The sequence below is a fragment of the Miniopterus schreibersii genome (assembly GCF_964146895.1).
Source record: "Miniopterus schreibersii genome assembly, chromosome: 19".
Lineage (NCBI taxonomy): Eukaryota > Metazoa > Chordata > Mammalia > Chiroptera > Miniopteridae > Miniopterus > Miniopterus schreibersii.
This window is the reverse complement of record NC_138119.1, coordinates 33,263,879-33,291,393: the sequence shown is the minus strand read 5'-3', so window position 1 is coordinate 33,291,393 and position 27,515 is coordinate 33,263,879. Positions and strand designations below refer to the sequence as shown.

Here is a 27,515-nt window from a genome sequence, read left to right as displayed (position 1 = left end):
ACTACCCCCAACTGGGTGTGGCTCAGCGGCTGAGCATAGACCTAGGATCCAGGAGATCGAAGTGTGATTCCCAGTTGGGGCACATGCCTGGGGTTTCAGGATCGATCCCAGCAGGGGGCGTGCAGGAGGCAGCCGGTCAATGACTCATCATTGATGTTTCAACTCTCTCTCCCTCTCCCTTCCTCTCTCCGAAATCAATAAAGATATATTTAAAATAAATAAATAAATAAATAAATAACCCTGGATCAGCTGGAACAGCATAAGCTAGGATCTAACCCCATTAGGCTCCTATTTCCTGAGACAGAGAGGGTGCTTTGAATGTGTACATGGTGAAAACCCACGAAAAGCCACTATCAGTGAGAAGAGAGCACAGGTTCACAGTGCCTGTACCTAACTCCTGTTGGCATGGCTGGTAACATATGCATGTACTTCAAAACACCTAGCCAGTCTGACAAAAAACTGCAATGGGAAAAGCCCTAGCTGAAGAGGGCCCAACTGTCCTATCTCCTGTTCCACCTCCCCATGCTCCTTACTCTAGAAGAAATATAAAAGATTTTCCAATTTCTAAATGAGGCTACAGTATCCAAGAGTTGTTTCCCTGTACTAATTATTCCCCAAATTTGTTTTTGTCAAAGATTTTTTTTTTTAAATTTTAGTGTAAAACTTGATTCATAATCAAATACTGCCAATGGTATATAAATTTTAACTAAAACTGATCTAACTAAAAAGTACAAATTTCTTCAAATTAAATAAATTTTCTAGAGCAAACACTTTTCTTAGGAAATACTTCTAACATGAAGAACCATGAAAACAGATTTAATATCCTCAGAAACAAAGATGCTATTATACAAGAAGAGAATATTCTAAATTTTCCTGTTCAAGCCAACTATCCTCACTATTTTAAGCAATTGCAGTTTTGCACCAGATATGAATAGGTTTTCCTCTGAACTTGGGCAGCTCACCAGAAATATCCCAAACACGCACAGTCTGGTCTAGGCTGGCTGATACAACCAGGTCTTCTGAGGGGTGGAACTGAGCACACATTACATAATGGTTGTGCCCCGTTAAAACACTGTAAGAAGAAGAAAAAAAGACAGTATCAAATTAGAAGCAGGAATCACTAGACTTCTACATGTTAAATACCATTCTCCACGTTCAACAAAAGTTCAATTATACTTTTTTCAAGGCAAAGACTAGTCATCCTAACAATTCTGAACTAATAATAAGAAGGTCTGCTGTTTTAACAATAGCTCTCTTCTTACCTCTAGTCCGTTAGTATTTAATATTACCGATTCCAGGAGAACTGAGGTGGCACAGTTCTCCTCTTAAAGACATATTAAAATATCAAAATAAATGAAATCTTAGTAATTCATAATGGAAAATATCTGTTAAATTTTAGTGGAATATCCATCCCTCTTAAGGGGCATCATTTAAAATGGTCCTTTCATCTATCTTCATGGAAAGCTCAAGGCCAAACACAAAGCACGACAGAGGTCTAGACCTTGACTCAGGTTTCACAAAAACAGAACTGAAAACCAGCTAAAAGTTTTGTTCTAAAAGCCTAGCTATATTACCTCCTTTCTCTGGTAAGAAATGTTCAGAAAATCCATATTTATACATTACTTACAAGATTGCCTCTTTATTTATCATTCTGTATGTAAAAGCATCTTACAAATACAATCAGTAATTAATCAGCAGACACTGTCCATTAGAGAGGGAGATGATTATTCTGAAGAGAAGTTGATTATAAAACACTAGGAAGAATAAAGACACTTTTTGAGCCCTCTGTTTCCTGCTTTACCAGACACAGGTTCTAGACTGCCAGTTCCACACTCGGATGGTCTGATCATCTGAGGCACTCAGAATCCAAGGATATTCCTGAAAGATATTCCAGATAAAGGGCTTGAACATTAAACGAACGTGCTCTTTCAGGCTCTTGTAGCCACTTCTCTCTTTCGAGGGAACATTCCATTGTCTAATGTCTCGACTATATTAGTAAAGGGAATGCTGCTTCTAATTTAATTCAATATAACCCTGAGTGCTTTCTTTTACAGAAGGAAAACAAAGCAGAAAGGTCAATACCACAGAGATCCTAAAAGAGTCACTCCAATAACATAATTCTTTTATAAATGTATGGGTTCTTGAGGAACAAAAAGATGATTCCTACAGGGAAACTGAAGAATGTTCTAAAACCAGAGGCGCCATGGCTACTTACATGATGAAAGAATGTGGTACGTATGTAGTCTAAGTGCCCTAGCAATGTGAAGAGACAGCGCCGGAGCTTGTAATTCCAAACCTGCAAAGAGAGAAATACAGCAAAAGAATAGGTCCTGAGGGTCTTGAGCATTTAAAAGGCTTGGGTTTCTCAATAAACAAGTTTGGATTTGTATTTGGGCACTTCTAAATAGGTGGGAACTCTGATAGGGAGTCTTGTTTAAAGTTGGAGGGGAAAAGACCAAATAACATGTGAGGAAGAAAAAAAAAGGCTAGGGAGAACCTAAAGTTAAAACTATGAAAAATGTTTTTCCTTTTTTGAGGGAGAAACAATCTCTATTTAATAACATGAGACAAGATGCTTATTCAGGCTTAACTTGAAGCTCTTCTTTCTACTGCATAATTGTTCTCAGCTTTAATACAGATCCCAGTGCTTTGTTGATCATCTTAACTCAGGGTTAAAAAAAAAAGGGTAGGACAAATACCATGCCTCCAAAGGAAACATTAATACAACATATGGCATCATCTTCTTTTAGACTCTTAACTTGGTGGCAAATGATGCCAATACACTCATGATCTATACTCATCTACCATGCAAACAGACTTTAACTCATTACTAGGGAAAAATATCACATTGCTCAGTTAGGCAGAACAAAGCAGAAAAACATCATATTCAGATATAAAGTTGATTGAACTACTAAAGTACCAGGCATCAATAGGCACAACTGAAGAATACATTAAAATCAGGACCATAAATGTAAGGCAGCTCATGCTTCCTACCCAAAAAAAGTACAAAAATGAGAGAGGTCAGATGCTTTTTTTTCTCTTTTTTTTAAGCAGTATTTAAAAAAACATATGTCTTTATTGATTTCAGAAAGAGGAAGGAAGAGTTAGAGAGAGAGACAGAAACATCAATGATGAGAGTCATTGATTGGCTACCTCCTGCACACCCCCTGCTGGGGATTGAGCCTGCAACCCGGGCATGTGCCCTGACTGGGAATCGAACTGTGACCTCCTGGATCCTAGGTTGATGCTCAACTGCTGAACCATGTCGGCCAGTCTCTTTTTTAACATTTAACACTTGTTTATAATCTCTCTGGGCCAGACTGTTACTATTTTTTCTTTTAACTTAAAATTTAAAAAAATGTGTATATATATTTTTTGGTAAATTATAAAATTCAAACAACCCCAAAGCAGGATGATTGTCCAAACAAGAATATAAGCTCCAGCCCTGGCCAGTGTGGCTCAGTTGGTTGAGTCATCTATGCACTGAAAGGTCAGTAGTTTGATTCCTAGTCAGGGTACATGCCCAGGTTGTGGGTTTGGTCCCTGGTCGGAGTGTGTACAGGAGGCAACTGATAGATGTTTCTCTCCCCTTCTCTCTTCCATATTTTTTCAAAAAAGAATATAAACTCCCTAAAGGCAGGGTTCTTGTCTATTATGCTCAACACTATACCTCTAGCACATAATACAGTGACTAACACTTAGTAGGTGCTTAACAGGTATGTGTAGAATTGAGAAAAGTGAAAGTATCCTAATACCTACCACTTCATCTGTTTAAACAGCTATAAATAAAATACAAATGTATACAACAGAGTTGGAGTTTCACAAAAAAACTAGGTCATACCACAAATACTACTCTGTAATTAGACTTTTATCTTTTACAAAGTTCAGTGTTTTAAACTTTCATACATCTAGCTTCAAACTGTTTTGGCTCCTTGATAATCCTCTATTAAACTCCAGAACTCTAAATCCTTAAAGACCTATAGGATTTGTAGACTCTGACCATTTGCTGAGCTTCCTATCTTACTCTTTGCAAATCTGGATATAGCAAACACTAAAATGATCCACAGACATGACTTTTCTAGATAATCCCCCTTTCATCAGAGAAACAGAAATTAAAACCACCAGCTAGCTAAGACAATTCCTTTACTTCATAACAGCTTTATTGAGATATAGTTCAAATCCCATACAATCCACCCATTTAAAGTATAGAATTCAATGGTTTTTAGTACATTCACAGTTATGCAACCATCACCATGATCAATTTTAGAACAACTTATCATCTCCAAAAGACAACTATACTCATTAGCAGTCACTCCTCATTTCTTCCCAACCCTAGACAACCACTAATCTACTTTCTGCTTTATAATTTTTTCCTGTTCTGGACATTTCACATAAGTGGACAATAACTCCTTTTTAAAAATATTGTTTTGGCAAAACTTTTTTGTGGAAGAGAGCAAATTTTGTTTTGTTTTTTTATACAGGTTCAAAGTCTCTGGCTGCAGCTTTTGCCTTTATCACAATTAAGCTTTAAACGGCCTATATTCTGTCTCTGCTTCCTCACTTCACATTAAAGTGCTAAAGTGCTAAGATAACTAATGCCCTGCTAAATAAGCACTCCAAAGGTTACTTGGTGTTTATCTTATTCTGACCACTTTCTTCTTCCCAAAATTCTGTCCTTCCTTGGTATCCAAGAAGCCTCTGCTTCTTCCTCCTTGGTTCATCTCCAACCTCTCAAATCATTCTTCCCTGTACTAACTCTAATTCCTCTACCTTTCAAATGAGTTTCTCATTCAGTAACTCCTGAGTGATATGTTCTAACTACGTCTGCTTTGGCTCCCTCCTTCATGATGACAACTCCCAAATATATCTCCAGTGCAGACATAATCTCCACTAGACTGTTCTTTAGGTACCTCAAACATGTCAGAGCCAAAACAGTATTCATTACTCATCTGTGTCCTCCCCAAAATTCATATGTTGAAATCCTAATGTCCAAGGATGAAAGCCCATCCTCTTTCACTTCAGAAAACTGTACCTCCTCTTATTTTTCCTTTCCCAGATAATGGTAGGCTCCAGTGACCTAAACTAGAAGCCTGATATAAATAATCTCATTTATTTTCCCTTACCATCCCTCCAAAATCCATGCAAAAGATTTACTGATTCATTTCCTTGAGTGTTCACATCAATATTTCTCTCCATTTCCAAAGCTACTGCCTAAGCTTAGACTCTGTTCATCTTCATGTGACTTATACAACAGTCTCCTAACTGGTATCTCTGCCTCCTGTCTTGCCCAATTCATCCAACCTCTTTTTTATACTACCACTGAAGTACTCTTTTTAAAAAATGTGTTAATCTGATATCACCCTTCTATATAAACGCCTTAATGGCTCCTTGTTATCTGTATAACATCTAAACTCCTGAGCATGCAAACTCCATGATCACTTCATATTAAAGATCACTCCTTTCTCTCACCTTTTCTCCAGATTTTATCCACACAATACTAACTATAGTTTTTCAAATGTATCCAGCTATGTCATGCTTTTTTGTCTTTGTACCTGAATTGCGCTCCCTTATTTCACTTTGGTTATCTCTCTATTGTATTACTCACTAAACTGTACAGCTGTTATTTGGGTATATATTTATCTCTTCTATTAGAATAAAATCTCCTTAAGACCAGAGACCATTACTTATTTTTGGATTCCCAAAAAATAAAAGTGTCTGGTACACAGTAAGCATTCAATAAATGTTGCTGAATAAGTGCTCTGCAAAATGTCAAAATCATGAGCTCTGTATGAGTAAGATGTACTGCCGCATTTTAGTCCCTTCCACAATTCCCAAACCCCACATCCTCCGTCCTTTAATCCAGTAATGACAGACCCGCTATACCTTAATTTTATAGTCATCTCCTCCAGACACAAACAGTGGCTGCTGCTTATGGAAGTCAATGCCTCGGACTGGACCTGGAGAAGAAGGTAGGCAATATATGTTAAAGAGAGCTATGTTTCCTAATCTCCAAGGTGATTCTTATTCAGGATTTTTCAGTTCTATCCCCTCCACATTATTTAATACTAAAGGAATTAATGTCAAACAAAGCTTAAACTACTCCAGAAGACAATAAATACTTCTATCTTTAACTTCCTCCTAGAAACTATTATCTTACCATCATGTTCATCAAACTTGTCAATGAGGGTGCACATCCGATAGTCCCATAACTGGATGACCCCATTGTGTAAACTGGTCAGGATCCAGGGTCTTTTGGGGTGAAAACTGAGCCCTGGGGGGAAAAACACCAGAGGATGATTCAATTAGCTAACCAAGCCCCACAACACCACCTCCTGTCAATTCTGATACGAAAAAGGACCAGCTTAGGTTAATTCTAGCTTCATTTATCCTTTCACTGGATGCTAGACACTGTGAATTTGTTATAAGGTGAGTGATTTTTGTTATATTGCTTTAAATATTGTTGGGCTTTGCTTTAGGATGTAATTAAGTTCCTTGGAATCAGTTAATCCTTTCAAAGCTTGCTTTTAAGTTTTATTAGCATAAATCCACAGCAGACTTTAGTGCAGGTCTAATTTGGCATGACTGTTAAGGCGATACCCTTTGGAGGTCTTTCTATGATGTCTTGTAGCATTAAGTCTTTCTGTCTTGGCTAGTAGAACACAAACTATTTCCAGCCCTGTGTGAGCTCCGGGAAGTGTTCTGCCTTTTCTCCAGTGGTTCTTTTCCAGGCTTTGGGTCCTTTCCTCACATGCATTAGTACTCAAGGCCTGACAGGATTCCCTGCAGAACTCATGTTCTCTGAGCACTTTCCCTTCTCCAGTGTTCTGCCCAGCAAATTCTAGCTGTTTTGGCTTCCCTGAGCTCTAAACTCTGTCCTCCTCAGTGAGAGCACAAAGCTCTTCCCCCTCTCTCTATTGCAGCCTGGAACTCTCTCCAGGTAGTAAACTAAAAACAATCGAAAGACTCATCTTGTTTATTTCCCTTCTCTCAAGAATCACTCTCCTGCAGTGCCTGTCATCCAATGTCTGAAATCCTTTGTTTTACACATTTTGTTCAGTTGTGTAGCTGTTTAAGGTGGGAAGGTAAACCTGGTCTCTATTACTCCATCATGACTGGAAATGGAAGTTTAAGGAAGTAACAACTGCTAACAGTTTGGAGTGTATCCTTTCAAATTTTTAATGAAGACCGTATCACTTTCTGAAAATGAAGATACCAATGTTCTCCTGCAAACTTATTATTTAACTACACATCATGGATCTCACTACATTTAAATACATAGAAACAAAACCTCATTTTAACTGCAAGGTACAAATGCATCAACTTAATATTATTCTAATGATGGGCATTAAAGTTTTCCCCTCACACTTTTGTCTATCAGAAAACAGGGCCAAATTGAGAAATTTCTACACGTATAGCCTATTTGCATTATTACTGCTCTAGGCTAAGGACCCGGAAGTGGGATTGCTCAGAACAGGAGGGTATGTGCTGTGCATTTAAAGTTTTGGTAGATACTATTTGACTGCAAAAAGACTGTATAAATATACAGTCATGTCCTAGCTGGCTTTGCTCAGTGGTTAGAGCGTCAGCCTGTGGACTGAAGGGTCTTGGGTTCAATTCCAGCCAGGGGCACCTACCTCAGTTGCAGGCTCGATCCCCAGTCCTGGTTGGCATGAGTGTGGGAGGCAACCAATTGATGTGTTTCTCTCACATCAATGTTTCTCTTTCTCTCTCTCCCCCCCTTCCACTCTCTCTGAAAAGCAATGGAAAAAATATCCTCAGGTGAGGATTAAAAAAATAAAAAAATATACAGTCATTTTTTAAAGATATCCATTTTACACACGTTAACCAACATGGGGTGTTATCAGTTACTTGTTTTATTTTACTTACCCAAGACCAAAAAATAAAGGTATTCTCACCTTCTTTTTCTTTTTTACACTTCTTTCATTACTGGTGAGGTATATATTTTCTTTTTAAAAATTTTATCAAGATTTAATTTTCTCCCTGTTTTTAAAATTAGTTTATATTCAATACTGTTTTGTATTAGTTTTAGGTGTACAATGAGGTGCATATTTTCATTTATTTGCTGAACATTTCTTTTTAAAAAATATATCTTTATTGATTTCAGAGAGAGGGAGAGAGACAGAAACATCAATGATGAGAGAGTCATTGATCAGCTGCCTCCTGCATGCACCCTACTGGGGATCAAGACTAAAACCCGGGCATGTGCCCTGACCAGGAATCGAATCCAATCTCCTAGATCACAGGTCAGTGCTCAACTGTTGCACGACACTGGCCAGGCTGAACATTTCTTCTTCAAAACTGTCTATTCTTCACTTTTTTCCTTTATGATACATAGGAACAATCATTAATGGATATTAACTCTCAAATATTGTGACACCTTTTCCCCCCACTTTCCTTCTCTACTGCCCAATAAAAAATGAGGAGAACAGAAAATACAAGGATTATAAAGACCCATTTCAACCATGCTGGAATTTTTTTTAAATATATCTTTATTGATTTCAGAGAGAGGAAGGGAGGGGGGAGAGAGAGGGATAAAACATCAGTGATGAGAGAGCCCCCACTGGGGATGGAGCCCACAACCCGGGCATGTGCCCTGACTGGGAATCGAACGGAGATCTCCTGGATCATAGGTCAATGCTCAATCACTGAGCCACGCCGGCTAGGTTATCCAGGAATTCTTAATGGTACTCGTCATGATCACATTCCCACAAGATTTAGAAACTGCTCAGAATCTATTCTCACATTAAAAATGGCCTCTAGTTTTTTAGCCTGAGTCTATCTATGACAGGCACTGCAATGGGCACCTTTCATATACTTTCTCATTTTAATTCTCTCTATAAGAAAATGTTAATTATTCACATTTTACAGATGAGGAAACAGAGAGTTAGAAAATGTTAAGTAAATCGCCCAAGGTAATGGATGTTTTGGTATTCCAAAGCAAGCCCATCTGACCCCAAAGGCCAAGTTCCTAACCACTAAATATTCAAGGTACATATTTTTTCCCAACTTTCAGAAGACCTTATTTCTCTGCCTTTCCCATTTTAACACTCTACGAGACTACTGCTAGAATTTCATTCATCTGCCCTCCACCCCATCCACTGATACTCAAACTCTAGGTTTGACATATTTAGAATATAAAGATGTCCAGTTAAATTTGAATTTCAGATAAACTACGAACAATACAAAAAATGCATTCATTGTTTATCTGGCGACCTTTTAAAAGTCCAACTTTACTGGGGTCACAGGCCTTTATGTCCTGTTTCCAGGCAGGAAATGAAAGCCAGTGGAGGCACTCGATGTTGATCTGCTGCAGCTCAGGCCTCAAGTGAGGTAGCCCTGCTCATCTCCGAAAAAGGTACTGCCTTGTATACCAATGGCAGAGGTCGAGACTCAATTTCCCGGGACACTCTCTGCAACACGGTCATCAAAAAGTCAACAGGTACAGGGCCTTTGGGAGCTGAACACAGCCCCAGGTGAGGAGGGGAAGGAAACGAACAGGGAACGGGCCTAAGGGACCTCCTGAAGTGTGGGGACCACGAACCGCAAGGACAAGCTAGAGAAGAGCGGGCTGGAGAACCGTCCGCCAGGGCGAACCTCCCTCTGGCCTACCTTCCTCTGGGTTCGTATCGGAGGCCGATTCGGCAGAAACGTCTACCCTCTTCCCCCGTGACAGCGCCACCCCGGACAGCCCCCGCGCTCCCCCTCTTCGACTCTACTACCTTTGACCCGCGCGCTTTTGGTCTCGAATTTGGTTAGCATCCTGCAGGCCTGCGGCTCCGACGTCCTCAGCCGAGCCCCGCCACTCCCCGCTGCCCTGCAGTTGCCTCCACGTCAGCCGCGGCTCCCGGAAGCTGCCCCCAACAGGAACTTCCGGTCCCTGGAACTCCGGGCTACCGAGACGGAGCCAGACTGGGCCTAGAGAGGCCACCGCCGGACCCGGAGGAACGAAACTTCCGCTCCGCCGAGAGGCAAGATGGCCACGGCTGGGGGCGGCTCTGTGGCGGACCTGGGAAGTCGGGGTCTTCTTCGCCTTCTGTCCTTCTGCATCCTCCTGGCAGGTGAGGCCACCCCACCCGTGAGCTCCACTCTAAGAGGAGAACCCTCCGGATCGGCCCAGCCGCGATCGCCGCCGTCTCCCTTTTGGTTCCCGCTACCCCTCTGTCCCCCCACCCCATAAATCCTCTTTCTCTTTCGTTCCCCCGACAGAAGTTCCCCTTTACCTGGACCTGAAGGTCCCTTCCCCCCCGTGGCTCGTCGGATCCCCCCATTTCCTCCTGCCGGCCACCTGCTGGCCTCTCTCCCACTTTATCCGGATGCCTCCTTTTCCCCAGGGCCCCAGCCACCCCACCCACAATCTTAAAGGACAGGCAGGTATCAGTTTAGTTTCCTCCCCAGCGCGTTTAGACATTTCAAGAGGAAAGCAGCCCCTTTCTGTGGGGACAGTGCAGCACTTCTTAGGAAAGTAGATTCCTCATTTCTTTCTCTGTTGATTCCACCATAAAACGCGTCTCTGTGCTTTGCCTCCGTTTGTCTCATCAGTAAAATGAGACAAAAGTGGGATGGATATGGGTACTCTTAACTGTTTAGACCGTGGAATAATTCAAGGAACATTAGGCATGTATAATGGTATTTGGCTTTCTAGTATGTCAAGCCTTAAAATACAATCATCCCTGTATATAACCATGACCATACCTTTCCCCAAATTCACATTGGTTTCAAAGATTCCCCAAAGGAGAAACTAGAGCCGCCTCACGCTATGCGCACACATAAATCAGCTACTGATGACAGATTAACTGACAGGTGTGTGGCTTAAGTTTTTTCCCAATTCTGTTCAGACTCCTGGAAAAATGTCTCAGAAAGATTTTTAAAATTGCAATCTATATTTTTAGACCGGAACCCTTTCTATTAACTAATTTGTAAAATACATACAGACTAGAAAAGTAGAAGTGTGGTCACCCATGCAACCAGAAGCTGATGCATCTGAGGTTAACTGCCTTTTCTTTGACAAGTGAAGTTTTCTCTCTCTTAGCTTCATTGTCAGTTGCTCTATGTAGAATTTGTAATAGCCCTCTGAAGAACATAGCTGGGTGCGTTTATGTGTTCCAATAATGTGCCCAAGAAGTGAGAAGAATGGACATTAGTCCCATTTCAGAAAGTATGTTATACCCAAGCCATACAGTGAGCTAATGACAGGACGGAGGCTAGTACTATCATCTCTCAATTATTTTCTAACACTTTATCTTCTGATCAGGTTTGTGTGGAGGAAACTCAGTGGAGAGGAAGATCTACATCCCTTTAAATAAAACAGCTCCTTGTGTCCGTCTGCTCAATGCCACTCATCAGATTGGCTGTCACTGTGAGTTGAGGTTGGGATTTCTGTTTGTGGCTGTTGATACTTTAGTCTGTGCCCTAGATGTAAAGATCTAAGTCCTGCTTGGGAGTCTAAGCACAAAATTAAGCTATGTGGGTGGGAGCTGGTAGCAAATCATTTGTCCAACCAGGCAAGATAATTAGGAAGAGCTAACATTTAGTAAATGCTGCGCACTACTTAAACATGCATCTCATTTAATTCTCATGATATAGCTACTATTATTTCACTTTACAAGTGATGAAACTGACAAGTTGAGTAACTTTTCCAAGATCATCCGGCTATTAAGTGATGAAGCCAGGATTTGAGTTCTGGTGGTCCAGGTTCTAAGTCAGGACTCTTAACCACCCAGGAGGTTAAGTATAAAACTATGCTATTTTCTAAGGAGAAAGAAATTTCATATTTTGTCATCACTTGCACTCTGAATGATCTTTTTGGAACCAAAATGGCCTTTTAAAGGCAATGAACTATTTGGAGAGAAGGCATTGAGAAAGCCATATAAATTGCAAGAGGAATTAGTAAAGCATTTGGATTTGTCTTCAGGCTTTGTAAATGTGTTCCAAAACAGGGTACCATGACAACATGGTTATAAAACTATGAAAGTTTTATAGAAAAAATTGTGATCTAAAGGTTGAATCCCAGTTCCCCTTTTGCTTAACCTGCTATCTTCAGATTTTGTTCTTCTGTGGATAGTAAGTAGCTCTGTCAGATTGTATTTCAGGTAAGCAGGAAACAGAATCAGATCTTGGCTCCTTTGTCATCAAATTGGTCACCTCTGATTTCACTTTTATAAAAACAATTAGCATATATCTGCACAAAGCTGGTCAAACTACCTTTAGTAGATGTTTATTAATGATGCTGAGTAAGTAGTGTGCTTTCAACAGTATTGTGTGATTTCCTGAAACCTTCTGATTTGGTAGGAGAAAAACTGGAACACTGAGAAGGGAAGGACTTGCTTAAGGTGGTAGTTACTACTTTTCTACCCATCCTTCCCTGAGCTATACTCTGTGTTCACTGTCCCATGTCTGCTATAGGAGGTGCTGGGAGTAGGTTAACTGGTTCCAAACAGTTCCAAATAAAATTTTTGTTGGACTTAGTTCTTAAACTGGGTCTGTGGGTAGATGGGAGCCAGGTCCATTGTGGGCTGAGATCAGACTTCTGGTCTTGCTGGAACCCCACACTAGTACAAAAAGCTAGAAGCCTGTCTTCTTGGAGCTGACTTCCAAGATACCACCTTTGGGAATGAGTCATTCTGCTGCATATTCTTAGAGCAGCCCTGTGGGAAGCAGAGCAGTAGCCAAGTGCTAGTATTGAGAAACAAGCAGGGAGGGGCTGGACTCTGGCCACTTCCTCGTTAAGGTCTTGTTTCCTTTTCAACCTATTCACTTATAAGCCTTCCTTCATCATATCTGAATATCTTTAATTAGGGTTGCTAGCATGATAAAATTAAAGAGAAATAGATCCAGTTTGATTTTCTAATTATAACGCTCTGTTTCTGTTTTACCGTTTTAAAGTGCTCAAAGCGCTTATGCATGTTTCTTTTAGTTCCTTCTTTTCTTTCCTTTTTTAATGTGTCCCCATAGTATGAGATAAATAGGGGTTGGAAAACTTCTTCTCATTGAAGGCCTGGAGAAAGTAAGCAAGTTACTTAAGATTACAGAGTCACTCAGTGGAACCCAGATTAGAATCCAGATTTTTTTGTTTGTTTCTTAAACATATCTTTATTGATTTCAGAGAGAGGAAAGGAGGGGGAGAGAGAGAGAGAAACATCAACGATGAGAGAGTCATTGATCGGCTGCCTAGCCCGCAACCCGGGCATGTTCCCTGACCAGGAATTGAACCCTGATCGCCTGGATCCTAGGTCGATGCTCAACTGCTGAGCCACGCCCGGCCGGGCAGAATCCAGGTTTTTAAAGTTCAGTGTCATAGCTTGTCTTCTTCCTATCCTACTTGAAGTTATGTATGTTTTATTTGGCAGGCTAGCTGTTCATTTTCCCGTGTTTTAAATGCTATGGTAAGGACTGTTGTCTTTTGTTTTGACTTAAAACTTTTATTGGTAGGTTTAAAGTTCAGTGTCATAACTTTCTTTACCAAAGTTATTCCAGAGTCTTTTATTCTTCTATATTTCATTATTGTCACTATCAACATGAACTTAAGTGTTTACTATATTTAAGACATAGTTGAGTGTTGGGGACCAGCTCCCATGTCTAGATTTTATCAGACCCCGTGGGAGAAAAATACTACCTGGCTGGCAATCTGAAAGCACTTATGGTTTTTGTCTCATTCAAGTTACAACATTTCAGTACCTTGGTCTATAGCCATAACTCTCATTCCTGACTGTGTATAATAAAGAACCACATGTGGTATGTTTTGAAAATACACATACCTGGGCCTCACCTTTAGAGATTTTAATTTAGTAGATTTGAGGTAAGGCCCAAGTATCTGTATTTTTTTAAAACTTCAAAGTGATTCTGATACACAGCAAGGGTTGAGAACTACTGCTCTAAAACAATTTATGAATAACATCCAATTTTCATTGAGGAGAAGACTCATGGGGAGACCCTACGATGTCTCTATGTGGATCACTAGGAACCTAAGGGGTACTGCTACATAGAACTCAAGGCATTCTGGACTTTGGGTCATCCTTTCTCTATTTCATTGCTTTCCAATCTTTGTCATGTCATGAGACACATAGAAAATGTCATTCTGGCACGTATAGAAATGGATATTTATAGGGCATCCTGGGGTAATGGGTGAGTCCGCTCCTGCCTGGGGGTAACCTTTGGAAACCCTAGGTCCCCAGAAATGAGAGGAATCAATATCAGCACATCTCTAATCCACTTAAGACCCATCAGTTGGGAAGCTGTTCTAGAGACCTCAGAGTTCATGATGAACTTTACCTAAAACTGGCCAAAAGCTACCCTCAAATAGGGCAAAGGAATGAAGATCTAGGGAAGCTACTGCAGCCGATGGAATCTGCACATGTGTTTTCACAGAGGAAGATTCAGTGGTAGAACAATGAGCTAGAGATTTAGAGGCCCCCGTTTTCTGGAGAAAATACAGGTTTGAGCACTCTGTGCCTGCTGACCTAGGGTCTTGCATGTGTAGCTGAGTGAGGTAGGGGCAGAGGGCAAGGACATGCAGAGCCCTCCTGACCTTTGGTGAGTGGCCTCCTCCCCTGAGTGGGCCTCTCGGGCTCTTGTCCTTCATCCCCCGTGGTCCTCGGGTGGAGCAGGCCTTTCAGCGCTTTCGTTCAAGTCTACATGTGGCTGTATTAACCCAAATGTCTTGTGACGCGTTTGCGGGTAGATGACCTGCAGAGTCAGCGAGGCAGAGTCAGAATCGGCAACTGTGGGAGCTTTAATTTGACCCATTCTGTCCTGGCAGCTTCCATTAGCGGGGACACGGGGGTCATCCACGTAGTGGAGAGAGAAGAGGACCTGCAGTGGGTGTTGACTGATGGCCCCAACCCCCCTTACGTGGTTCTGCTGGAGGGCACTCTGTTTACCAGGTAAAAACTGTGTGCATCTGCTGAAGACTGCATGCAGAGGGGAAAATTCAGGCAACAGTCCTCACACTTGGGAGTGAAAACTTTCCTTGGCTTCCCTGATCTGATCAGGCCCGGGGGTGGTTTGCTCCTCACAAGGAAAGATGCACCATCAAAAGGAATTATCTCGGTGACCTTCTAGATAGAACTCTAGTGAGTAAGGACCCCAGGGAGGAAGGAGGGGTGCACAGGGTCACTCAAACCCAGGGTAGGTGAGATTAAGCGCTGGGCTCAGGTTGAGTCATAGTCCTCTCAGAAGTCAGAGACTGGAAAGGCGAGAAGGGAGTCAACAGTTTGATTCCCCTAGGTCCCCGTTAGTTTCCATCCTTGGGGACAGGCTACTGGGCTGCCTGATCACCTTCCTGTCTTCCTTCATGTCATTCCCTCCCTGTTCTAGGAAGGTGATGGAGAAGCTGAAGGGGAGCACCAGTCGAATTGCTGGTCTTGCAGTGTCCTTGGCCAAGCCCAGTCCCGCCTCAGGCTTTTCTCCTAGCGTGCAGTGTCCCAATGACAGGTTTGGTAAGAGCCCCAAACGATTTGCAGAGCCTGCTATCACCCAGAGCTCATTGTTGTATAAGTCTCATGTCTTTGGGGGGGGGGGGTAGGGAGGTATCTCTGTTTCCGTGTCTGTGTCTGTGTGTAGTGTGAGTAACTGACTCTCAAACAGAAGATAGTGTTTCCTGGTCTTTGCCATTCATCCCTTCCCTCTCTGGCTTCCCCTTCTTCCACTAACCTTCCATTCTTGCTTTTTGTCACGTGCTCAGATTCCTAATTGGCCAGCCTAGGGCTCCCTGATACCAGTGTCTATTTTATTGTGGGTGATGACAGGTTGGTGCTTGCTTCTTTGAGTTCCCCTCCTTTGGAACTCTTAGTCCCAACCCTATAATATCTTAGCCTTCCTCACTTGGTCCCTAAGTGCTTGGTGTCCCAACATCCTACCCCCACCCTCCTCTTCAGGTGTTTACTCCAACTCCTATGGGCCAGAGTTTGCACACTGCAGAAAAATACAGTGGAACTACCTGGGCGATGGCTTGGCTTATGAAGACTTTAGTTTCCCCATATTTCTTCTTGAAGATGAAAATGAAACCAATGTCATCAAGCAGGTAATGATTCTGCCAGTTCCTAGTTATTCCAGTTAGAAAGAATGATTTTTTAGGTTCTTCTCTTGTTTGGAGAGAATCTCATTCTCATTTAGTGCAGCCTCTGAAAGACAGTTTTTCCAAGAAGAGCCAAGAAATTTATTTTTCTTACATTCCCCTCTCCCATTTCTCTCCCGCCTTTACTGCATTAAAGGTTTTTAGACTGGAAGAAAATGTGAAGGATATTTAATGTGAAACAAGGTATACAGCCCTGGTTAAGAACCCCGAGTATGATAAAAAGAGCACTGGACTAGGAATTAAGAGATTTGTTTCAGTAACTTCTGAAGTTCTTTTCATCTCTAATCTCTAATTCTAGTCTAGCTTCTTTTTAACAAACAGAGCGGTTAGATTCATCCAGAGTTACATGGTGAGGTGATGTCCAAGCTGTCCTGAATTTGATGTTTGCCTTTCAGTTCGGTGCTCATTACAGCAAATCGTATTAGAAACAGTGACTGAAATGCCAGGTTGGGCCGGGTCATTTGATACCGATTAATTTCATCTTCCCCCAACTAAGTCATTGAGTCTGTGCTTCTTCATACCTCTTGATGAGTTTTTCTCTTTGACCTTATAGATCCTGTGGTTGCACCAGACAACTATAGCTCAGGACAGGTGTGGGAGTGGCTTCAGGATAGAGCTGGGCCCTCCTCATTCTGGGAAGTATGGGAGGGACTCCCAGCCAGCTGCCTCAGTGGGGTCCATCTCCCCTTCTAGTGCTATCGAGATCACAACCTGAGTCAGAATGGCTCAGCACCAGCCTTCCCGCTGTGTGCCATGCAGCTCTTCTCACACATGCATGCTGTCATCAGCACTGTCACCTGCATGCGGCGCAGCTCTATCCAGAGCACCTTTAGCATCAACCCAGGTAGGACAGACCCGAGGCATGCTGGGTGTCGTGGGTGGGGGTACGAAGCCCAGGCCCAGGAATGTTGGGAGGCCTGTAGAGAAGGAGTGGGCACAGGCAGGGAGCACTGGTGGGAGAAGTGGAAACTGTTCCCAACAATTGCAACCTGTCCCTGAAGTGGGCAGTGGCAGAGAAACCAGTATGGAGCAGTGGAGATAGAGATCGTGGCTTACAGAGTCCATGGGGCACTGGTCAGAGAGGCCTCCTGTGCTTTCTTTTTAGCTAGCTACCTTCTCTCTTACACCAGTTGATGTCTCACTGTTTGTGTTCTGCTCAGAAATCGTTTGTGATCCCCTGTCCGACTACAACGTATGGAGCATGCTTAAGCCTATAAATACATCTGGGACATTAGAGCCTGATGACAGGGTTGTGGTTGCCGCCACTCAGGTGAGTGTTGGCCCCTGACCAGGGTGGGCAGGGCTGGCACAGAAAGGGCAGGCAGGCCTTTGTTGCGCATATCGGGTTTCAGAGTTACTACAGTGGAGAGCCTCACACGGAGAGGGATCTGGGCTGTGGGACTCTGGACTTCAGGACATGAGTATTCACTTGACTGAAATGGGAGGGATCCTGGGGCCTGGTCCTAATTTCCATTTTCAAAGTGTACCTCCCTGCCTTTTCTACTGGACCCAGCTGGACAGTCGTTCCTTTTTCTGGAATGTGGCGCCCGGGGCTGAGAGTGCTGTTGCCTCCTTCGTCACCCAGCTGGCTGCAGCTGAAGCTTTGCACAAGGCACCTGATGTGACCACCCTGCCTCGCAACGTCATGTTTGTCTTCTTCCAAGGGGTAAGGGCTCTCTGGTTTGAATGGAATGGCCAGGAATGGGGGATGGGGGACAAAGGTGGGAGTGGCCACCATTTTGGGAAAATCTCAATACTTAAGTTGTTATTAAGCAGAGAGCTTCTGGAAGTGTCTGCAAGCATCTCCCCTTGAGAGCCCCCCATTTTAGGAATGCTCTGCATCCTGACCCAGAAGTGGTGCACTGCCCCCCCCCCCCCCCCACTGATTCCATCTACTTGAGGCATTCTTATACTTTATTCCCTGTACCCCTTTACTGTCACCTCCTCTCAGGAACCCTGAGGCTCCTGACTCACTCTGCCCACAGCCTGGCCCTGGAATAAGGGAACAGCAGCTGTGGCTGAGTTGGTGGAGGTATGGGAGGGGCAAGAAGCAGCACAGCAGCTGATGTTTGCCTCAGGACTTACTGAGGCTGCTCTACTCTTTTTTAGGCTCAGAAAGTCATGTGATATGTACATTTGAGGGATAGTCATAGCTGGGAGGCGGGGTAGGGGGAGGACACGGTCACTTGACTGCAAAAGCTAGCCAGCATTTGAGATGCCAGGAAACAGTAGCCTTTGTGCTGAGAGCTTTGATCCAGCCCCGAGGAACCAAGGCTGCTCTAACCCTTTGGAATCTCTGTTCCCTTTCCCACCCATCTCTGCCTCTCAGGAAACTTTTGACTACATTGGCAGCTCGAGAATGGTCTATGACATGGAGAAGGGCAAGTTTCCTGTGCAGTTAGAAAACATTGACTCGTTCGTGGAGCTGAGACAGGTGTGCAGCATGTGTCATCACCCCCTTCCTTTCTACTTAAAGTTTCCTCCTCTTTGGTTCTGTCGCCCTCACTGCCGGTACCATCTCCTCTTTCCTTGCCTTCTCTTTTGATCCCAGAACTCCTTTCTCCCAGAACGGCAGACCGATTGTAAGTGTTGCTTCTCACCTTTCCCCCAGGTGGCCTTAAGAAAGTCACTAGAGCTTTGGATGCACACAGACCCTGTTTCTCAGAAGAATGAGTCAGTACGCAACCAGGTAATCTGAGCATCTCTCCCCTCACTTCTGTTTTCAGTGGCTCAGAGTATGGGCACCTCCTTGCCCTGGCCCCATCCCCACCAGCCCCAGGGCCTGTGAGACAGGACCTTAAGTTAGATATTGGTTAAAGGGTGAACACCACGGCTGCTACAGCTCCCCAGCAAGAACCACGAGCTCAGTTCATGTCACTGGTTCCATGGGATGGGTAGTTCTCTGATCATTTGATGCCGAGCAACTATTGCTGCCCATCAAGGTCAGAGTAGTGACTGGCTCCCTTTTCTCACTGCTGTACCATTGGTCCAGTTGTCCAGGCCATGCTGCCTCATTCCTGGCATGTCAGACTCCCAACCCAAAGTGTCTTCCACTTTCCTCACTACTTGTTCAAGCTCCTACTTCCTCTCAATGTCCAGCTTTAGGTCTCTTTTTTCCATGAGGTCTCTTCCTACCATTGCAGCTTTAGTGTTATCCCTCCTCTGGGCTCCTACAGCCCCTACCAACTAGATTGCCTGTTTTGTATTACTGTTTGTCCCTCCAATTCTGCACAACAAATAAGTGAAGCATCTACTAAAGATAAGACAGAGTTCTGAGAATAGTGGGATATACCTACAAATGTGAAAAACACAGGCCTCTCCTTCATCATGCCATAATTTTATTTTATTTTATTATTATTATTATTTTCACACCATAATTTTAAAAGGATGGTAGGAACTGCAGGAATTTCAGGGGGCCTTGATCCCAAAACACTTGAGGAATTTATACCTAGGAGGCTTAAAGCAACTCCCCAAGCTGGGAACTTGAAGTAAAATGCATTTCAGGCCTAAAAGACCTCCCAAGTTGCCATTCCGCAGCTTCCCATGAGTTAACCCCATTCATCCCCCAGGTGGAGCATCTCCTGACCACACTGGAGCAGAGTGGTACTGGCGTCCCTGATGTGGTCCTCCGGAGGCCAGCCCAGTCCCAGCCTCTCCCACCATCTTCTCTACAACGATTTCTTCGAGCTCGAAACATCTCAGGTGTTGTTCTTGCCGACCACGCCACTGTCTTCCATAACCGGCAAGTTACCTAGCATGCATCCCCTTCTCAGAGTCTGTTCTGCAGTCAGGGGTCCGCAGAGAGGTGTCTTCCGTGTCAGGGAAGATCACTGCTCTCCCATCTCCCCACACCAGCCTCTCCAAAACCTCAGGTCAGCTTGTGTTTGTTCAGTGGCCTATTCATATCTAACCTGGTCTCCTCCTTTGACTTAATGTTCATCTGAGGAAACAATTCTCACCTTAGCCCTTTCCTGCACAGTCATCCTTGCTATGCTTCCACCTCCCCCAAGCTCTCTAAGGGCCTGAATGCCCCAGGGCTGCTGGTAGAAGGCAACATCTCACACAAGAGTGCTGGGATGATGATAGTGTTCTTAAGGTGTAAGAGACAGAGCTGTCACTGTCTGGGGCCCCCCGACAGCGCCGAAGACCATACTCTGAAATGTTGCTTGTTCTTGCCATGGGGTGAGTGCATGTGGTTCAATGTGAAGGTATAGTGTCCCCCTACAGTTGAGGGAGCTCCAGAGATAAGGGGTGAGACCTGTTAGTCACCTCTTTCCTGGTTCTCGACACCTCTAAACTGTCTCTAACTTGAGCCCTGGGCTAACAGGGAACTTCTTACTCAGGCTGGACTGCTAAGCCCCCAGCCTCCTTTCCTTTTCCAACAGGTCAAAGTAGTTTCTGAATGAAAATGCTTAAGCTCTGGTTCTCTGACTGCAGCCAACTAGCAACTTCTCACTTATTTTGGGCAGTGACAATTCTGGTGCATTGGGTCAATTCTCTTCCCCCAGCTTATCATCCATACCACTTTGGGATTCATCATTTGAACACATTTTGGACTCACATGGCTGACTTGATTGTGTGTGGGACAGGCATTTATTGATGGTTGTGTCTGGGAGCTCTCTTAGCCGTACTTCTAGGATCTGTCTCGTTGGGGCTCCCCAAGGAACATCGGGTGGTTTGGCCTAGTGTAGTAGTATAGGTCTGTGAACAGGTGTGCTGATTCCCCTCTACTTTCAGCTACCCTCAATATAAACGTTCACTGGAACAATCACACGATTGCTCTGATAATGTGTGGCAGGCTTCCCTGAAAGTCATTTTAGCCGTCCTCCTAGATCTCCAGCCCAAATGCCAGAGAAGGGTCTGTTATGTTTAAAGATCTCTTGGGGAGGAGATTCCTGCATTCCAATTTCATGCGCCTTTTCTGCCTCATCTGTCAGAAAAGTCTCTATTTAACCGCTGCCACCCTCACTCTTACCTCCTCATTCTCCACACCTTCTTCAGTATGGAATCCTAATCTCTCTACCCTTCCTGAGTGATGAGAAATGAAATACCAAGCTGCTGCACAAGGACCATGTGGGGAGGGAAGGGGCAGGGCCCAGCTGAGTGTGGCCAAGGCTCATGTTGGCTTCCCCTGCAGCTATTACGAGAGCATGTACGACACCGCTGAGAACATCAATGTGAGCTACCCTGAGTGGCAGAGCCCTGAAGAGGACCTGAGCTTTGTGACAGACACTGCCAAGGTAGCACTGGCCTGGGCTGGGTGGGAACAGGGGGAACACACTGGCCTGGGCTGGGTGGGAACAGGAGGAACATGGTGAAGATGGTTAGAATGTTACTGTTTGGGTTAGAAGTGGTGGACCATTCAGCCCCACTCCTCACCTACCACAGGCCCTTGCAGATGTGGCCACGGTGCTGGGACGTGCACTGTACCAGCTTGCAGGAGGAACGAAATTCAGCAACACTATTCAGGCTGATCCCCAAACAGTAAGAACAAATGGGCCCTGGCTCCTTTCTGTCCATTTATGTCCCTTGCCTAGTTTCCCACACCTTGGAATTCAGCATTCCTGTAAGTGCCTGTAAGGACACCTGGCGCCCCAGAGAGCTCTTAACTGGGCCTCATCAGTGCCCTCGTGAGCCAGCCACTGTCCCCCCAACCCCAGAATCTATCTGGCTATTCTAGTTTCTACCCCATGACTTGACCTCCACTAATCACTCTGTCCCTGGGGTCCAAGTCACAAAGTTCTCTCTTCTCACTGTCCCAACCCTAGGTTACCCGCCTGCTCTATGGCTTCCTGGTTAGAGCCAACAACTCATGGTTCCAGTCTATCCTCAGGCAGGACCTAAGGTCCTACTTGGGTAAGTACCTGATGCGGGAATGGGCCCCTTAGCCAAGGAAAGGGATATTGGAAAAGTCATCATTTTGCTTTAATCTCTACTTTTTTTCTCTTTTTCCTCTCTTTCTGCCCCCTCTCCCCATGTTTCCCTTTCTTTCTGTTTCTCTGCTCTTCCCTTCCCTGGCTCCGGCCAATCCTGGGCTCTTTCTACCATCTGCACTGCCCCTTTTCCCCACCAATTCCTCCCTTCCCTGTGGCGTCCAATCAGGTGACGGGCCTCTGCAGCATTACATCGCTGTCTCCAGCCCCACCAACACCACTTACGTTGTACAGTGTGCCTTGGCAAATTTGACTGGCAAGGTGGTCGACCTTACCCGCGAGCAGTGCCAGGATCCAAGTAAATCCCCCAATGAAAACAAGGATGTGAGTGGTAGCGGGTGTTGGAGGTACCCCAAGGGTCCCTTTCCCTTGGGAAAATTGGAGGATCTCCAAGGCCCGGTTGGACCCACGGGCTTGGGATGGAGAGGTGGAGGGATGCAGCCTTTGAACTTGAGTGTTGAACAGGCAGCAGCCTGAGTGAAAAGGACCATCTAAAGGGTAAAGGGAGTGAGCGAGAAAGGGCCGTCCCCTCAGCCCATGCTCTGGCCTGTCTTCCTGTGCAGCTGTATGAGTACATGTGGGTTCAGGGCCCTCTGAACTCCAACAAGACAGACCGGCTCCCTCGGTGTGTACGTTCCACGGCACGACTGGCCAGGGCCTTGTCCCCTGCCTTTGAACTCGGGCAGTGGGGCTCTACTGAGTACTCTACATGGACTGAGAGCCGCTGGAAAGACATCCACGCCCGGATATTTCTGATAGCCAGCAAAGAGCTTGAGGTGAGATGGGGAGAGAGGTGGTGGCAGAGATCTATTTGACCACTTTCATCTCCTGTTTGCCCCAGATTTGCCACAAAAACGTACTATAAATCTGCCCCCTGTCAGCTAGTATGCCCCATTAGGAAGCTTGTTTTCGTTGACAGTTTGATTCTGGGTTCATTCTGGAGATGTGCTCTCATAGATACCCAAGGAGACACCTAACTCTGTGGTCCCAGGTAGCCCTTCCACAGCTTCCCTCCCACTGGCATTCCCACCTGCATAGCTGGGATGAGTCAATCCAGTATTTATGGAGTACCTGTCACAACTAAGTCAGTAATGTAATTGCCACGAGAGAATCAGAGTTATGGGTCCTGCCTTCAAGATGCTTAAATCTAAGAAACGAGTAGAGGTACTTCGCTTCTCTTTTAAAATGGAGACTAAGCCTCCAGATTGGGGAGATGTTGCCTGTGATTGTTCAGTACTTGGTGCTTAGAGCCAGCTCCAGAATTCTGATGTCCTGGCTCCCAGCCCCAAGCAATTACCCCAAACTGCACTGAGATAATCTGAGAACGCCCCTCTCCCCCACAGATCATCACCCTGGTGGTGGGCTTTGGCGTCCTAATCTTCTCTCTGGTCGTCACCTACTGCATCAACGCCAAAGCTGATGTCCTTTTCATTGCTCCACGGGAGCCGGATGCTGTGTCTTTCTGAGGAGAACCCCAGCTTTTCCTGCCAGCTCTGTGGTTCATTTCCTAGATCATTTGTCCCACTGGGACAGAAACCACTAGTTTGTCACTGGAACCTCTCTGGGCCTGGCTCAGACTGGGATTAACATACACAAGTGGAACTGCCCAAAAGAGACAGAGATAAACAAGTCTCCTCCCCTCCCCAGCTCCCCTTCCTGTCTTCCCTTTCCTGGTTCTTCCTCCCCCTGTCGGAATCTGGGATGACAAACAGAAGCTTCTTGCTCCTGTTTAACCCCTCGCCATCCCCCCTAACTTAATCTCCTTCAGGATCCCGTCTCTACTCTTTCCATCCTGTCCTGTACCTTCCTCTACTACCCCCCCTACCTCCTGTACCTATCCACCTTCCTGACCAGGAAGAATGACAGGAAGGCTCGAATGCCAGGAACAACTGAGAGGAAGCCCTGAGGACAGGGCCGAGCCTGCGTCTCCCTCCCGCCGTCCTGTCTCCAGGCCCTGAGATGGCCCATCAGGGCGGGTGTGCTGCTGGGTGGGTATCCCACCTCCAGCCCACAGTGCTCATGTGTCATTTTTTTAAGCTGTAATATCTATTTTTGTTGTTTTGTTTTCCTTTGTGTGTGTGCGTGTGTGTATGTGTGTGTAAATATATAAATAATGGGTTTCATTAAAATAGAGTATCCCACACAACCTGTCGTGTGTCCCAGGCTCCCTTGTTCAGTGACCCCATACTGGAAGTCACTATAAATTGACGCCTCATGTCCTCTCTTCTGGGTCTTGTGAGGGGCAAGGAATAAGGCCCTGTCACAGCAGCTGGAGTCCCGGAAGCAGGGCTGCTTCTGTGGTGTGGAGCCCTGGTTTCTGTCACATAAGGAAAGTGTTCACAGTTTCTTCCCACCTGTGTATTTGACAGGCATTTCTTTTTTTAAAAATACGTCTTGATTGATTTCAGAGAGAGGAAGAGAGAGAAACAATGATCAGAGAGTCATTGATCGGCTGCCTCCTGCACACCCCTGACTGGGGATTGAGCCCGCAACCCAGGCATGTCCCTGACTGGGAAGCGAACTGCAGTCTCCTAGATCATAGGTCAGTGCTCAACTGCTGAGCCACACTGGCCAGGCTTGACAGACATTTCCTTATTTACTTTGAGATACTGGCGAGGGTATAGTGGTGAAGGGAAAATAGCCTTTGAGTAGCTCTCAGTTGGGGTGAGGGGACAGACAGATACACTTCCGACTAGGTGTGACCCAGTGTGATGAATGGAACAATTACAGGACACCCAGAGTGCCATGGTAGTACACGGTGGGACCCAGGGCAGCGAGGTGGCATTTGGAAAGGCTGCACAGAGGAGGTGGCATTTGAGGTGGATTTAGAGTCACCAGGTGGAAGCACAGTCAGGAGAAAACTGGTCATGTTTGGAGATGGGACGTAGTGTCCCTAAGCCATAGGGCCAGCAGGAGAGGCTTGGCCAGGTCACAAGGGCCCTTGGGTGGCCTGCTAAGGAGTGTGGGCTTTCTGTTGATGGTGGGCATTTTGTAGCTCAAAACGAGTGGCTTGGGACTCTGGAGAGACTAATTCCCGAGTCTTCGTGGAGGCAGAATTCTGGAGTGTAGCACTACTGCTAAGTGGTGGGCAGTGGCTGAGTCAGCTGAGGGGACAGAACTGGCAGGAGTAGTGCTGAAGCCAGCCTTCTCCCTCACGGTGGCCAAGAGGCTTATCTCCCACATGCCTGGGGCCAGCAGAGATGGGAAAGAACTGGCCGTTTTCAGAGTCCCCTCCCCTCTTAGTTTCCTAATTGGGATGTTTACCCTTCCGAGTCCTGCTGAGAGGAGGTGGTTTTTCTCCAGGTTTCTTTCCAGACTCCCTCAGGGGTATGTTTGGGGTTCTGGGAATGGAAATAAGCGCTGCTGCTCCCCCACCACACCCCCCTCCCAGTCTGAGCTGGAGAAGCTGGGCTTGCTGGCGACAGCCGAGCGCAGCTGCTTCTGTCGTCTGGGCTGACTCCACACCTCCCTCAGCCAACAGGTTTCCCAGCGGACAGGGCACCACTTCCTCACGCTGGTGGCTTCAGGAAGCAAGGCAGTGGCTGGGTACCAGTGATGGGGCTGAAAAGGGAAGAAGGGTGGGTAAGAACGAAGGGTACAGGATGCAGGGCCTTCAGTATCAGTCTCCGCCTTGGGAGAGTCCTCGCCGTGAGCTGCTTTTCTGCCTTCCATGCTGTCCCACCTCACACCCCCCACCCTCTCCCAAAAACGGAACCAAAACACTGGCTGGCTTTGTGGCTCTCAGGGAGGCCAGGCTTCGTAGAAGGTACAGGCCCTCAGATGACCTGCTGTGGCTGCCTTTCTGAGTCTGGTTTGGCTCCTCACCAGGTACCTCTGGTGTCCTGGAGACCAGGTGGGTGACTGGCAGCATCTTAGGGCCCTGAGTTTAACTCTTTAGCCTCCCTCCCACTGCTCTAGGCCTTGCTCACCCCTGTGCCTTCTGAAATACATTTCCCAGCCCCTCCCTTTCCCACAGGGCTTCCCTCCCTCCCTACTCCTTCCCGGTGATGGCTCACACTGTGCCTTCTCTTCCACCCATCCTATGCTGAAGGTTTAGTAACCGAGCTCCCTGCCCCAAGACCCAGCCTATACCTCCTGGGACACCTTGTCCATCGACACTAATGGCTTTCCTGTCAGCTGGCCTCACCCCGGCTTCTCTTCTTGCCCATGACTCCTAAAGGTCCATCCTGGGAGGGGATTTTTCACCCAGAGTCTGGGGTTCTGCACCAAGATTCCACCTTATTCAGTAGGACTTTGTTTCTTCCAGGGACTGTATAATAAGACCTTAGAAATTATGTGCATGGTCTAACTTATTTGATAGATGGGGGAACAGTGGCCCAGAGGAATGATGTGGTTTGCCTAAGGTCACACACAAAATTAGAGCTGAGACTAGAACATTCCGTATATCTGCACTGGCAGCTGTAGCAGTAATAAACATTTATGGAGCATGGCTATTGATGAGGCACTGTCCAGGATCACAAAGGGTATGGGATAGGCCCTACCCTCAGAGACTGAAAGTCTAGATGGCAGGCAGGGACATGATACCAGATAAAACAACCAGGTGGGCAGCATGTGCTCCTTGCAAAACAAAATCAGTGCTGTAAACAGGTTCTACCTGAATCCAGAGGCTGGAGGGTTCACTTTGGGTGGGGCCAGTAAGAAGGAGCTCCCCGTTGTGGGAAGAGGTCAGGGCCAGATTTCTGGCGTGCCCTATGCCCTGTGTGGCTCTGTTAAGGGCACTCCCCCTCTCTGGGTCCCAGGGTTCTCATCTGTGCAGTGTGAGTCCGGAGCTCTGCTGGCCCTGACGCCTGGTTCTGTGTGGCCTCCCTTTCTCCCTTTCATCTTAAACTCTTCGGGGAGGGGCTGATTTGAAAGGTTGAAATTCATGAACTGTCTAAGGTATTGGGGTCAATCTGGAGAAGGAGGCCTGAGGGGCACTTATCCTCTAACCCAGAGGCAGTAGAAATTTGGGGAATTGTGGCATAATGCCATAGGAAAGAGGCCTGTCACGTGCATCCATCTGCAAAAAAAACTTGGCAGGAGTTGCTTGGGAAGCAGAGACCCTTGTAAGGTCAGGGTCTGAATGGGCTCAGGTCGGATTCCTTCCTGAATCCTCACTCAGAGGGGGAGGAACTCCCAGGCTGTGGAGCAGAGAAGCCGCAGCCCCCATTCCTGGCCGGGGGAAACCGCCCAGGAGCGCAGCAGGCATCTCAGGAGGCCTGAGACGGTGATGCAACTGTGCGTGAATGTTACCTCTGGCCCAGGCTGGCTGGCTGCTGGGGCTGGGGGCTAGGCCCTAGAGTCCACTCACTCGCCCCCTCCCCCATCAACTGAGAAGTTAGAGAAACTGGAGGAAAAGAAGGAAAAACAGATAAAAGAGAGCATGTGGGGGGAGGCAGACAAAGAAGAAACGGGATATGGAAGTAGGGACACCTAGTAGGGCTGGAGGAGGAGAGGCGCCTGTGAGTGCCGAGTGCTCGAGGGAACGG

General features: G+C 45.7%; 2 protein-coding genes across 2 annotated transcripts in view; one reads left to right on the top strand and one right to left on the bottom strand.

Moving 5' to 3' along the window:
- Positions 1 to 9,957, bottom strand: part of COPA (COPI coat complex subunit alpha) — a 46,430-nt gene extending 36,473 nt beyond the window's left edge. Inside the window, exons 1-6 of the mRNA XM_081120836.1 lie at positions 9,741 to 9,957; positions 6,158 to 6,271; positions 5,884 to 5,957; positions 2,216 to 2,296; positions 1,802 to 1,878; positions 963 to 1,072 (exon numbers count right to left, since the gene is read on the bottom strand). Of these exons, the coding sequence (XP_080976962.1) occupies positions 963 to 1,072; positions 1,802 to 1,878; positions 2,216 to 2,296; positions 5,884 to 5,957; positions 6,158 to 6,271; positions 9,741 to 9,780 (496 nt within the window). The 5' untranslated portion in view covers positions 9,781 to 9,957. The remainder of the gene's footprint in view (positions 1 to 962; positions 1,073 to 1,801; positions 1,879 to 2,215; positions 2,297 to 5,883; positions 5,958 to 6,157; positions 6,272 to 9,740) is intronic.
- A 37-nt stretch (positions 9,958 to 9,994) lies between these two features.
- Positions 9,995 to 24,171, top strand: NCSTN (nicastrin; the record flags this gene model as incomplete). The annotated part of the gene is made up of 17 exons (XM_081120837.1): positions 9,995 to 10,079; positions 11,273 to 11,377; positions 14,777 to 14,900; positions 15,334 to 15,455; positions 15,894 to 16,039; positions 16,787 to 16,937; positions 17,254 to 17,363; positions 17,607 to 17,759; positions 18,423 to 18,527; positions 18,705 to 18,782; positions 19,663 to 19,835; positions 21,231 to 21,333; positions 21,482 to 21,577; positions 21,862 to 21,949; positions 22,196 to 22,350; positions 22,590 to 22,802; positions 23,370 to 24,171. 17 exons carry the CDS (start codon positions 9,995 to 9,997, stop codon positions 23,490 to 23,492), a joined length of 2,130 nt encoding a protein of 709 aa, XP_080976963.1. The 3' UTR covers positions 23,493 to 24,171.
- Positions 24,172 to 27,515: the final 3,344 nt, after the last annotated feature.